The sequence below is a fragment of the Mesoplodon mirus genome (assembly GCF_964341445.2).
Source record: "Mesoplodon mirus genome assembly, chromosome: 3".
Taxonomy (NCBI): Eukaryota; Metazoa; Chordata; class Mammalia; order Artiodactyla; family Ziphiidae; genus Mesoplodon; species Mesoplodon mirus.
The window spans coordinates 176,350,953-176,364,990 of record NC_138978.1 but is presented as its reverse complement, the minus strand read 5'-3'; the positions used below and the strand labels follow the sequence as shown (position 1 = coordinate 176,364,990).

The 14,038-nt window shown below is 33.8% G+C and overlaps 1 protein-coding gene across 20 annotated transcripts in view; it reads right to left on the bottom strand.

The window, feature by feature from the left end:
• CDC42BPA (CDC42 binding protein kinase alpha) overlaps positions 1-14,038 on the bottom strand; it is a 309,540-nt gene that overhangs the window by 47,461 nt on the left and 248,041 nt on the right. For 7 of the 20 annotated variants that reach the window (XM_082612490.1, XM_082612482.1, XM_082612476.1 and 4 more), the window contains one exon: positions 13,677-13,724. The exons of 6 other annotated variants lie outside the window; for them this stretch is intronic. In XM_082612490.1, the coding sequence (XP_082468616.1) occupies positions 13,677-13,724 (48 nt within the window). Of the gene's footprint in view, positions 1-5,755; positions 5,795-13,676; positions 13,725-14,038 lie in introns of all 20 variants that reach the window. 7 more of the 20 variants (XM_082612487.1, XM_082612495.1, XM_082612492.1 and 4 more) reach the window with 2 other exon arrangements.

Sequence of the window (14,038 nt, the reverse complement as noted above, 5' to 3'; positions counted from 1 at the left end):
TTATATAAATTGCAAGCTGAATAAAAAGTCCATGGGGGAGTAGGTTCGATTAAAATGGAATTCATAAGCAATACTGATACATTTTACACTAATAAGAATTTTAAAACTGACTCAAATAATCAAGAGTTAATGATCTCATGAAGTTTTAAAGAAGTGTCCAAATAGAGGATTTGCTACTTGTAAAAGAATTGGATTATTTTAAGAAAATTTAACGTTCTGACCTGTCACACAAAAGCCTTTAGCCCATAGATTAATTAAAAGACATAAAATCAGAAGCTCCTGTGTGAAGGATAGTGCTGTGTTTTAAAAAGGTGATAATGAGAATTCAGAAACAATTTGGTTCCATTTTACTTGAAGCAGATTTTAAAATAAGATAGTGATTCTCAACTTTCTGAGAGGAGCAAATTTAATATAGCAAATATAGTGGCTTTGTACCTCTGGGTCCAATTACTTTAAAAATTCTTCAAAAATGAGAAAGGCAAGACATTGCTGTTCCCAATAGTACTGGCTGAAATTTTAAAGCAGGCTTGCTCTTTGTGCCATATGGACACATACTGACAGAAGTTGAACACGCTGTTTTATATATTTTCCTGTGCTGAAAGTAGAATATACCACTTTAAGCCATTTTGCCAATATGTGCTCTAAAGGGGGGTTCACATCATGAAAACTATCAAACCTAAAAATCAAGTTGATCATTAAAACATTTACTAGCATGTTTCATGACCCTATGAAAATGTGACATTATGACAGTTTGATATTGGCAAAGAAAAAAAACACTATCACAGTTTAATCTGTGATTACACAAATCAGTGACTCTTAAGGAATGACTGAGGCTTTTAGCACATACCTCTTGGCCCTTCTGAAGAATTACTGGCATTATAAATCTTTTTCTCCTAAAAAAACTTTTACTCATCAATAAAATGAAAGAAAACAATAGAAATGAAAACAGATATTAAAATGATTTTCTTAGCTGAAGGAGGTTAAAACTGGCTTTTCAGAAGTGGAAAACATTTAAATTTAAAAAATAACCCATCCTAATTATAGTAAAATAGAATAATGAAAATTTCCACACTAGCTTTTTGGAGCTTTATGCTCTTAAAGTAAAATTAATTCCAGAGATTAAACAAAATCAAGACAGTTTTGTTTAACAAAATTCAAAGTAAGAAATATTGAAATAATATTTTGAGATGGCATTAACTGACCTTATTAAAGAGTTGAACTATGCCATTTACAATGATGCTGTGATTTAAAAAAAAACCATGCATGTATAAATGAAGTTTAAAAATTACCACTTTATTTTCCAAGTGTGTTTCTCATAAAGACAAGGACACAAAAGTTTGGTAAAGATGAATAAACTCATGGCAAAAAAGTCTTGAATATCAAACTTTAAAAAAACTTCCCAGGTCTTTTAAAAGACTCTAGTAGAAGCTAATAGCTAATTAGATTAATAGATTTTAATATTTAATTTCCTTTCTGGATTACTACGAGTGTAAACAATATCTCAAAAGAGGTTACTAGAAACAAGAAAAATACAATATCACTTACATATTCTCTTCATCAAAGTGTTAACCCCAACACGACTATGGTTTTCAAGATGTTATTAATTTTCTCTATAATTACATGTTTACCAATGCGTTTATAATTAATTTGTAATTCCAGTTACTAAAAGGCAATTAATTTTACTAAACTTTCAGAATACTCAATGACTATATGCCAGGATTTACAGATAGCCTAAAATTAATTTTAATAATTAACTGGCAACGATTCAGATATAAAAATGACAGCAAAGCAATTGATTAATAGCATATTAGTTACTTTTACCTTTGAAACAAATATAATCACTAATATTATATTAAATAAAGCCAAGGAAATTAAAAATTCTTTGTATTATAAAAAAATTACAGCATTAAATGTAAGCAATGACTTGAATTAATAATGCAGGAAAAGCTAATAAATATGATATACATCAATAGCAGAGATATCTTAATTCATAATTGGGTTTATGATTATAGAAAGAATAATAAAATAGGGGAAATAATAAGGAACAATAGCTAATATTAATTAGACAGTATATTTTGATATAATCCAAAGGAAGGTCTTGAAAACAAATCTTAACTGAATAGTATAAGCAATTCACTCAATAATTATAAGCTGACATCTACTGAGAAAAATAAGAAACCTCTTCATGTAAATGTGATCTTTTTCTGTTTTTTGATTAACTGATTCTTTTTCTAAGTAAACATACTTTAAGGAGTTATTCCGATGAATAGGTATTAGAAACATCTACTCTAATGTCAGTTTTACTTACTGCTCTACTGCTTGGGAAAAAAAAAAAGCAGAAAAACTGAATCTCAGTGTATTGTCCATAATGCATAACACTGTCATGTAAAAAGTCCACGTTTCCTGAATCTATTAGGACTTCTCTAATGAATAAACCACGAAATGTATTTTTAAGCAGTATGGTATTATAAAATAGAACAGTTTTTTTCCACCGTGGCTCACATCTGATGTTCAGATGACCCACGAATCAAGAATTTCTCAAATTATGCAATACGGCCTTCTTATAAATAACAAAAGGGTCAAAAACTACTTATCTTGAACATGTATCAATGGGTCTTTTCTACTCCAAAAATAATTATAGATTTGAACAAGTACAAATAGCAAAACATTCATATAAGAAACCTGGTTTTAAAATAAAGATACTTGGGCTTCCCTGGTGGCGCAGTGGTTGAGAGTCCGCCTGCCGATGCAGGGGACACAGGTTCATGCCCCGGTCTGGGAAGATCCCACATGCCGCGGAGCGGCTAGGCCCGTGAGCCATGGCCACTGAGCCTGCGCGTCCGGAGCCTGTGCTCCGCAATGGGAGAGGCCACAACAGTAAGAGGCCCATGTACCGCAAAAAATAAATAAATAAAATAAAATAAAATAAAATAAAGATACCAACACTTGATACGAATTTGATATAGATTAAAAAATAGCTTACATCTAACATGTTGTTTTATATTGGTAAATAAAAAACTCTAAGTTAACAGAAAAAAATCCAGTTTTCATCAATTTTCTTTATCCTGTAGCTGGGAGTATTTTAGAAACAAAGTGGCAGGTAATCCAATTTTTTAATATTCAGAAACACTTTATAACTCAAGCTTTTAGTGATATAGTTATTTCTGTTAATTGTTCTTTTGATTAAAAAACAGTATTGGACATTGTCTATGTCATTTGGACAACAGTAAATATATTTTATCATTCTAAAACAAATAATAAATTACTGAAGTTTATGACTAGTAAATATAATCTTACTAGTTACAAATAATATAACTTGTTTCTCTTTATGAAAATTTCTCCTTAAGTTATTTTCAATTTATTGATTTGAGTATCTACTCTGGAGAATTTACACATGTTCTAAGAAAACACAAAAGAAAGTCCAGCCACATGTTGGCTATTTACAATTTCTGCTTTAAATTCTGAAGGAATAATCTAATAGATACTCAGTGTTTCTCACTATGAATGAAAACACTATGAACCTTTCCATAACCATCTGTATTCAGACATTAATAATGACACTAATAACAAATTTTTCTTACACTATGATTAATTAAATAACGCCACTTAAAAACAACATTATTTAAATTGTAAATGAGGCTTTAGAGCACACGGGAAATACAGATATATACCTCATTTATATGATATTTCATTCAGAGAATTTTAAATTTATGAAAGTATTGTACATTTCTTGTCTAAAAACACAGTATGTAACATAAAATTGTATGCCACTGTTAGATTCAAGGCCACTGTTAGGAATGGTAACTATTCGTGTCCTACTGTTTTCATGGATGTTGCCAGGGACTATTAAAGTTCCTCACTATTCTATGTTTCTATTTAACTGTTGAATAATTGGTAATTCTTCAGTCATCTCCCTCACAGACATTACCACTTTTAAGAGGCTGACTTCTTATCTGTCAAATACTCAATAAAGGAAAAATTAAAGGAAGTCTGGAAAGCAAATTACCAAGCCTATCACATCTGCATTTAAAAAAATCACATGTAATTATAAGTCATTAGGCTCTGGTTAAGTGTGACTTATTTATATCCTATAGAATAAAAATGTAGACTAAATAGCAGGGGTCTTATAACAGCTATTTCCCTCAAAAATTTTTCCTATTTAAAGACTCACAGAAATGTTCTGGGTGGTCAAAGCCCCTAGAAGTCTACAAGGTAAGAGACATAACTAATCTATGATAAATTTAACCAGAAAAACAAAATCTCTCTGAATGATAAATTTGTTGAAAAGCAAACAGATAAAAATGTAGTCAATCCACAGGCTAATGATTTGAACCTAATATAACTGGGCACACAACATCTTGGTCTTCCCTTCTAGAGGTTATATGATACCAATGAACATATATTCAGATTGGATAAATCCAAATACCCAATGGTTTTAACTCTCTACAAATGTCAAAATAATCAGTAAGTCAGCTGACCAGCAATCTTTTCATAAACTTCATTAATTAATGAGATATCAGTTGAAGTCAAAGTTCTACTGGCCATACCACTGGTATCTGAAACTGCTTATTCACTGTTAAACAGTAGTTTGAAAACATGTGCTATATTAGGGTTAATCGTGTTCATTTTACAATCAACCCTCCATCACACCAGAAAGATAAGAGCACAGGAAGCAGTGGGTCACTCTATTGCTTACCATGCCTTCCATAAACCAGATAATTCCCTGATTTAGAACTTTCCCAGTCTGAAATTCTGGATTTAAGGTGTTGATCAATACCAATGATCATGAAGCCGACAAGTAGAAATTTTAAATTTGTATCTATCACAGATTTTCCTTTTTAATGGTGTTATTTACATTGCATATGAAAACCAGAGCAAACAGTGTCAGCTAGCTTCTCAAGTAGTGAGTTTGAATGTGTGTATATTGGTGTTCGGGTGGAGGCTGCTTTACAAAAATTTGAGACCTTTTCACAAACAGATTCCCCACTCTGGGCACATCAGAATCTTGCAGGATAGAGGTAGAGAGGTAGTGTCTGGCCCATTTCAGACTGAGAAACACTGAACTAGCCTTAGCATAGGAAAATGTTTATAGCTTGTTATCAATACATGTATAAAGAATGTTAAAAATTTTTTTAAATCTTGGAAATATCTTAGAATATAAATGATTTATTACCAATATCATTGCCTCGAAACTCTAAATACAAGATATTTGGGAATATAACTTAGAGCTACATTAAAAAATCTATCAAAGGTTTCTCCAGAACTGATTTACATAAAATTACAATCAGTAAGATCTATACCTTATCCCAAATCTTTTTTGAATTTTGCATAATATGAATTATCAAGTTTTCTTTCTATGTAATTAAAATTTCTAAGAATCTCCACATAATTGCTAACATCAGATTATTTAGAAACTCATTTACTTTGTATGTGACCAATTTAGACAGCATACTTTAGGATCACTCTTTTACCCAATCAAAATAAAAAAGATACTTTATAATTTTAGTAGTTTGGTTATAGAAATTTATATGAACATTCCTAAAGCTTTGCGGCCAAAGCCAAAAAAGAAAAAAAAAAAAAAAAAAAGAAAGTACAGAAAAGCAGAGTAGCAATAGCAGGAGCAGCAGCACAAAGCATGCAATAAATGTAATAATACACCACAAAAACATCAGCATGTACTGCAACCACAGGCAAAAAGGATAAGAGATAGGGGTAGAGGGCATCAGATGGGCACACAAGTGCAATAGTCTCTTACACGTCTGCCTTTGCTAGCTGGAGTACAGGATGGAGAGCGCTTCAACAAAGAAAGGAGAATACTACGTTACAAATATTTACACACATGACTCTCAATGACTAATACTGTATTAACAGACAAAGTATATAAACATACATATAAAGACACATTTTTCATAGGTTGAAAGTACATGTATTTTCAGGAAAAACTGGAACACAGGAAAGTAAAGAAACAGTTCCTCAGGCTAGGTCTAAGAGTGGTAATAAAGTTTTCACTGGACCTTGCACAGTCACCCACCAAATAATGCTCCATCAAGCTATGGCCAATTTCTTTTCTGGAAAGGTCGGTAGTGGCAACTTGAAATGGGAGCACAAAAAGGTCTAAGTAACTCTGATTTAGTGCTAGTAAGCATTTAACAAAATATTTAATTAACTAGTCTTGCTTCAGACATTTATCTACCAAATTCTTTCTCTTTTCAAAGATGACTCTTTTCAAGGATAAGAGCTAAATTAGGCCTTCAGAACTACTGATGTTGAATTAAAACAAAAAGTTACTTCAACAATATTGTCCATCCTGACTAGACATTAGGCTTAATCAGAAGAGGGACCTTCACCTTTCTGACATTAAAGAATTAAGTAATTCAGAAAAAGTAACAATAAGTAGATAATTATATAGAAATATTTTTCAAGTTTTTGAAATTTGTGATGCTCAAGTAATAGAGTTTCACAAATATATACCATCTCTACTCAGGCAATTTCCTATATTCAATTCAACCTGACATTTACTGAGTGTTTACAATATGTCAGGTACTTAAAAGATAAAGAGGGTATGGCAGTTCACAGACTGGTGGGGGAGACATCATGCCATCAACAATGTGACAAATGCTATAATAAGGACATGTACGAAGTTTGTATGGGAACCTGGAGGAGGGATGTACAAGATTTTTATGGGGACCTAGAGGAGGGAATTTATAAACTGAGTCTATAGGAGTTACAGAAAATTTCAGAGAAAACCTCAAGGATAAGAAACATCACCCAAGATGATCAGTTTTACTTGTACAATAGCTCTGACAGATTGGTACACAGGAACTATTATTTCTTTCTGTAGGAAATTGGGATGGAAGGTGACTTAAACACTGTGTTCCAGGGCTTCCCTGGTGGCACAGTGGTTGAGAGTCCGCCTGCCGATGCAGGGGACACGGGTTCGTGCCCCGGTCCGGGAGGATCCCACATGCCGCAGAGCGGCTGGGCCCGTGAGCCATGGCCACTGAACCTGCACGTCCGGAGCCTGTGCTCCGCAACGGGAGAGGCCACAACAGTGAGAGGCCCGCGTACCGGAAAAACAAACAAACAAACAAAACCCCAGTGTGTCCCAAAGAGTTAATAAGCAAACCAGGATTAGAAAGTCTGCAGATTTCTCAACAGGTTCTTCTTAGTCCAATCAGTCTTCCATTACGGTGGAGGCTAAAGTCTCAGGTTTAAACCTGGTTATATTCCTTCAGTGATTAATAGGAAGTATCTGTCTCCCTCCACACTCCCCCAAACCAAACAACCAAACATTAAATAACTCAACCCTCAACCCCTCCTCTAACATTTAATCTCTCCCTTCTCTTCCTTAATAATGATAATAGCTAACCTTTATCATGTGTAAAATATATACACATACTTTTCAAAGTACTTTGCATATATTAACTTTTTTAATCCTCATAGAAGGATTAATATAAGGTAGGTATTATGATCCCAATTTTAAACAGGAAGAAAACAGATGAACTTGCAACAGGTCACAAAACTGGTAAGTGGTAGAGCTAAGATTCAAACCTTCTCAGTCAGACTTCTCAAAATGGTATACTAACACTGTCTCGACTGCCTAGCCTCTCAATTCACTTCTCAATACTGTACAATTTAGCTTCTGCTTTGATCGCCCTAATGAAATGCTGATAGGATCAGTATCTCCTGTTTGTCCTACGGTACCAGATATCTCCCGCTGTACCTGAGGCTGCTGACCTCTTAAAACTCTGTACTCCCTTAGTTTTCAGGACACGACACTTTGCTGAGTCATCCCCTGTGACCACTGCCCCTCCTTCTCTTACGTGGAGTCCTATGCCTCCACACCCTTCTCAATGTGAGAGATCCCAGGTCTCTGTTCTGACTTACTACTTTTCTCTTGCTACAATCTCTCCCTGGGAGATCTCAATCTACTTTCAACTATGTTGATCATTCCCAAATTTCTACTGCTAGTTCACTCCTTTTCCTTAACCTTCTGACTCATCTAGAAAACTATCTGCTGGACATTTCCACATGGATGTCCCTCAGGCACCTCAAACTTAACTTGTCCAAAAGGAAACTGGTCACCTTTCTCCTCTGTTAAGCCTTTTAATAATTATTACATATAGGACTGATTAAATCTAAGCTCCATAATATCTCCTTTATATTCCCATGATATGCAGTCCATATCTTTTATTACTGTACTTCTCCCATTGGTGTTATAATTATTTAGATGTTTGTCTTTTCCATCAGACTCAGATCCTTAAGGGCTGGAAATACTGTATTATGCTTAGCATAAAGCTTGTAAATTTTAAAATTCTTCGTAAATATTGAATGAATCCTTCTGAAATTCTACAATATTTAACCTAAATATTTCTTATGGCATTTATCATTTTCTACTTCACATAATACATTAACCGTGTATTTTTTTCTAATAATAAGATAAGTATTTTGAGGTCTACTTCTAAGTCTGATTTATCTTAGCATCTACCACTGTGCACAGCAGAGTACCACATATGTAAAAAGTGGTAAAATATGGAGAAACACTTAGTTTTTGGCTATCCATACTCCTAAAGTCTAGAGTATGTTAAAACCATGAGAAAGAGCATGAATAGCTCAAAATAAACTATATTACCACTATACCAAAAACAAGTCAGAATGTCTCTCAAAACTATCTTTGCATATGAAGGACAACAAGTTTTCTAAGCTGGCATTTAGTATCACTAAGCTAAGAGTGATACTAAATCATCATTGTAATAATGTTCTTCTCCAGGTGGCTAACTAGAAATAAGACCATTTTTATATTTTCAATAGAAAAGAGCAAATTACACTTTCCTGATGGTGTAATTAGAGGAAAGCACACACACTCTTATACATACCCACACATACCACAGTTTTATATAAACACTGAAACTGATCTCACAGCAAGCATTGGAAACCAGTATATTTTCTTAATATGCAGTCATATACCTTTTTATATCTAGGTTTATAAATTGCCACCAGAACTTTAAGGCTGATTATGGAAGGTAAGCACGGTAAGCAGAAACCAAAAGAAGCAATTTATCTTGTGGACACAGAGTTTGGCTAACAGATTTTAAGGTTCAGTTAATGAATTCCAGAGGTCTTATTTAATAAAATACCGAAGAGGTAAAAGACTACGTAGTCATGGTTCTTTCCTCTAGTTACCCAAACATATTATTGATATATAATATACAATATAACATACTACCTAAAGAAGAATTGCATATGACAATCTTATGAAACGTAAGAGTTTCAAGTTAGGTTGTGCTTAACGTGGAAGTTTTAAAAAACAAGTATTAAAGGAGGAAATTATAGAAATGTCATAATTTCTCAGAAGGATCTAGGCCTAGCTTTGGTCATAAGATTAAAAACTCTTTACAATGCATGTTTTAGAAATTTGTCTTCCATTGATTCTCACGTGTGATCAACTTTTCCCAGATATAGCTGAACCTATGCTGCCAAGCCCAGATTTCTGTGATTGGTTATGACAGAATATGAAAGAACCTAGGAGGGAGAACAATGTTAAAGGCAAGACATAAATGAAGGAACCTAGGAGCCAGGACTGAAATTAAATATTTTGGGACATCTTAGTAAGCTTCTCTATGAGGCCAAAACCAAGAGTAGAACTCAGCTTGCCAATACTCCCAGGCTACTCTTCTCTTAATATGCCGGAATGCAAGAAAAGAACACGATATTAGGAGTACTGGACAGTTGGACTAAAGGTACTATCTCTATTCCTTTATGTCTGACCTTTATATTCTAGAGCTTTAATTCCTTGATTTACTCTTTTCCTCAGTACACTAGAGTAAGACAACCTCTAAAAAGCAAGCTGATACATTCGCATTTGCCAGGTAAATGGGCAAATTCCATTTTTTGTGAACTTAGGCTAAATGAACAGAGTACAGAACTGTAATTTAATAAAACTCAAAACTTACCTAGCATGTGTTTCATATATATGGCAATATATTTATCAAATATAAACAGCAAGTCATTCATTTATATAACTATAACTAGTATTCCTTGAATATAGTCAAGTCAAGCATTTTGGGGGTTCACTTGAGAAAGAGAAAATGAACTGAACAGAATGGGAAGTTCCTGTAAGCTTAGTCTGATGATCCCTGGATCTGCTACCATGGGAATGAAGGGAACAGATGGGGGAAAACTTAAGCTGCTGAGCTCCATTTGCTCCCCCCTTCTGGAACCTGCAGGATGACGCTGGGCCTAATATGCAGTATCACAGGCAGTCTAGGATTGGGCATGTGGGGTTGAGAAGAAACATAAGGGTAAAAGAGGAAATCATTTCCACAGCAGAAAGGATCCTGGTATCTGTTCGACTGCTATCTCAATAACTCATATGGGAATGCCTTACCCAAGGGACCACTAATCAAAATGGTCTCAGTTTCTTTCAAAATTAACTCACCCCCCCGCCCCCTTTTATCTGCCCTAAAGAATGCCATGTAACCCTTTTGTCAACACTTCCCTATTACTCCAAAGACTGAGAATCCTAAAAAGTCGCTCTCACTAATGGGAGAGTAACCTATCTACTAGTGGGGGTGCTGTGGTAAATAATTACTAAAACCACTGGACTGAAGATCTTCTAAGGTTCTCTGCTCCTTGAAAAGTCTATTATTCTACATGTGGAAAACTCCAAACGCTGAGTTACAGAAGCAGAATGTTGAGAATGTATTCTGCTGTGCCTGAGTCAGAGGGAAGGAGGGACTGGTGTTACATATACCCTTTCTCTTCTGTCAAGAGCTGTCCAAACAGTGTATCTTAAAAGGAAAGCATCTTGTTCCGAATGTCTTCCCATATTGCCCCAAATCCTAGCATTCATCTGAATTTTGAATAACAGGCAAAACATACTGAGGAAAACTTAGAGGTAGGAGAGTGATTAGGTGTACTATTTAAGTAAAAGAATTATAGTTTTAATAGGCCTGTGTGGGAGGGTTAAGGAAAAAACTAGAAAGTAATTTTGGGGGAGGGGTGGCACTGGTGATAAAGCTCTGAAGAATCTGAGGGCAGTATGAGGGCACTAGGTTACTGGGGGCAGATGGAGAAGGTCAATGATGTGTGGACACAAAAGAAAACTTCATTTGTGCAATTTTGCTTAAAACGAACCTTATTCCCTCCTATACCTACAAATTCCACTGCAATTCAATTTTAGGTCTTCAACATAATCTTTTTCTTTTCTATAGCAATGAGATAGAAAAGAATGAGCAGAGGATGTGTCCTATGGATTAGTTAAGAGATAGAGTCTACTTAGTATAGAGCACAGTCATCATTTTAAACATCATGCACAACAACGTAACTAGTTTGGGCACAAAGAACAATCAAGATTTATGTTAATCCTTAAGAATCCACATGCCTAAGAGAAAGGAAGCTACAGAACTTGAGTTTCATACTAAATATGTTGGATGCTGAACCCAAGCATGCCAAAGATTGAATACCATTATTCAAAACAACATTCTATTATGACTTTGAGGGTGAAACGGATGATAATGCTGGGAAGGGTGGTCACAGTTACAAACTATGAAGAGAAATAAGAGGCTTATGCCATAAAATATGAATTAAGAATACAAAATATTTTTTTAAATGGGCGGTGACTGCTGGCCTTTGCCCTGACATGTAAAAATCATTTCCAGTGGTAATGTGATTCAACAGGAGGAAAGTATAGTGATGCACATCGGTGGTAAGTGGAAGGCTGAGTGGTGAAGAGTTAAGAAAGTACTTAAGTGAAATTGAATTTGTGGATAAGAAAGGAAGCTAAAGAGAACACAGCAATGGAGGGGAACTGGTCTATTAAGAGTAAGGAAATAATAACCAATATTATTGAGGGTATTACATATGTTGTTTCTTTAAATTCTCAAACAACCTTATGAGATTAGTATTATTATTATCCTTGTTTGTCTGATGAGCAAACCAGTGCACAGAAAGGTTAGATAACTTGCTCCAAATTATATACCTAGAAAGTGGCAGAGTCAGGATTTCAATCAACTTAAGTGCTTAAGCAATAAATTGAGAGGAAAGTGCTTAGGAGGCAAATAAGAAAAAAACCATGCCCTTGCAGAGCTGGAGCCTGAATCATAAAGATTCAGCAGCCTTTGTGAACTTAGTTCTGGTTTACTTTACAATAGGAGTTCCTTTGTACTACTTTACAATTTACGTGTATGTCTGAACTGTATCTATACTGGGTAATAGTGGGTGAAGGGTAAGAAAGGGTACTTCTGGAGGAAAAGTAAAAGCGGGAAACAGACACTACAGCTGGGTGGTGGCAGAAGACAGCATATGAGAGCAGAGATGAGATAGGAGTGGGCTGAGATGTGCTTCTGCTGAGAAGAGCTAACCTATTTACCAAAATACATACTACTCCTGTATTGTACATTCAAAGATTTTTGTGGGAGAAAAAGGGATGTAGAGAAGAGTTTATTAGAAAGAAAAATGAAAATGGTCTTCTAGGAGAAAGGACAATTAAAATATTTGTTCAAACTTCCTTCCCATTCTTTTAAAGGTGAATGTTATCTGTATGGAAATACCATACTGAGTATTTTAGAATAGTAAAATATACACCAGATTATAACATTAAATATTATTGTACATCAAGAGTTCTTTTTATCACACTGCAGAATTAGCTAGTTTAATTATTTGTCTCAAGAATAATAAAATAGTTTCCATTTAGAATGGAAAGGTGCACACTTTGGTATAAATATTTCAAAGAAATAAAAAATCACTTAAAAATATAGATCAGGAGTTTTCTTTAGTAGAAAATTATGCTTAATACTCTCCTCAATATAAGAATTATATTTAACAAAACACAAAAAATAAAACATTTAAAGAATTTCCCCTGGTTTAAAAATAGTTATATGCACAATATTTGCATTTGAACCCATTTTATTTCCAAATTTCTGTAAAGATAGAATGTTCAACAGGATAATACAATGCTTTACAACAAGAATTATTGTGCCATTTAATGTGGATTAGAGAGAATGTATATGTCAGGTATTTCTGTAAAGAGAGGAACACTATACATTAGGAACTTCTAAATTATTAAATCTATACAATTCATTTAAGAGAGAAAATGATAATGCAGTCAATTTATAGTGAATATAGTACATATATTAACTAAAATAATTTTTTACATTAGAAGAGAAATTCTGTCGGCATTAAAAATTGATGTGTACTCAATTATTGTGTTATGATAAAATCTACTGGAAGAGTTAATAAAACGTGTCACTTGTTCTGATTATACCACCAGAGGTTTACTTTTAACTAACATATAAACTAAATAGTAAAGTGCTGAAAAGAAAAGGGGAATGTGAAATAGAAATTGCCATGAAAAACAAAAATGAGCAATTATTTATATCTATATATCTATAGTGACAATAATCAAATAAGCATTCCAGTCTTCAGAATTGTTGCAAAGAATGGAACTATAGAGATTCTCTGATGGACAACACATTTTTGAAAGTACATTTTTACTTTATTATATTTAATAATGATAACTCTTCACTGTATTTAAAGTAAGAAAGAAGCACATTCTGGCTCACAAATTATCAAGTGTGATATTTCTAAAACTGACTGCATTACTAGGTAAATTCTTCATATCAATTCACTGATCTCTTTTACTGAAGGATGCATTGGTTTGAAAATCAAAGACTTACGTCATCCAAAAAATCAATCAGTGAAGATGAGGAAGAAGAAAAGGAATCCTATTTAACGAATACAGCAATAAAAAAATAGAAAATATGGATGAAGCAATTTAATAAGAATAATAAATCAAAAAATTTGTAAAACAATTGAAAGGCAAATGACATTAATTCAAATAAATAAATGAGAAAAGCAGTCACTGTCATTGTTTCTCAAGAAACATAGAAATTCATTAATTACTTTTTAAAGAGTGATTCGTTTTTCCTTTCCCAAAAGAATGAAATACAATTCATATACTGTGCTCAAAATGTATTAAGCTGAAGCTCATTAATAATCAAATTAAATGGAAGTACTCCAGAAGGTAACAACTAAAAGT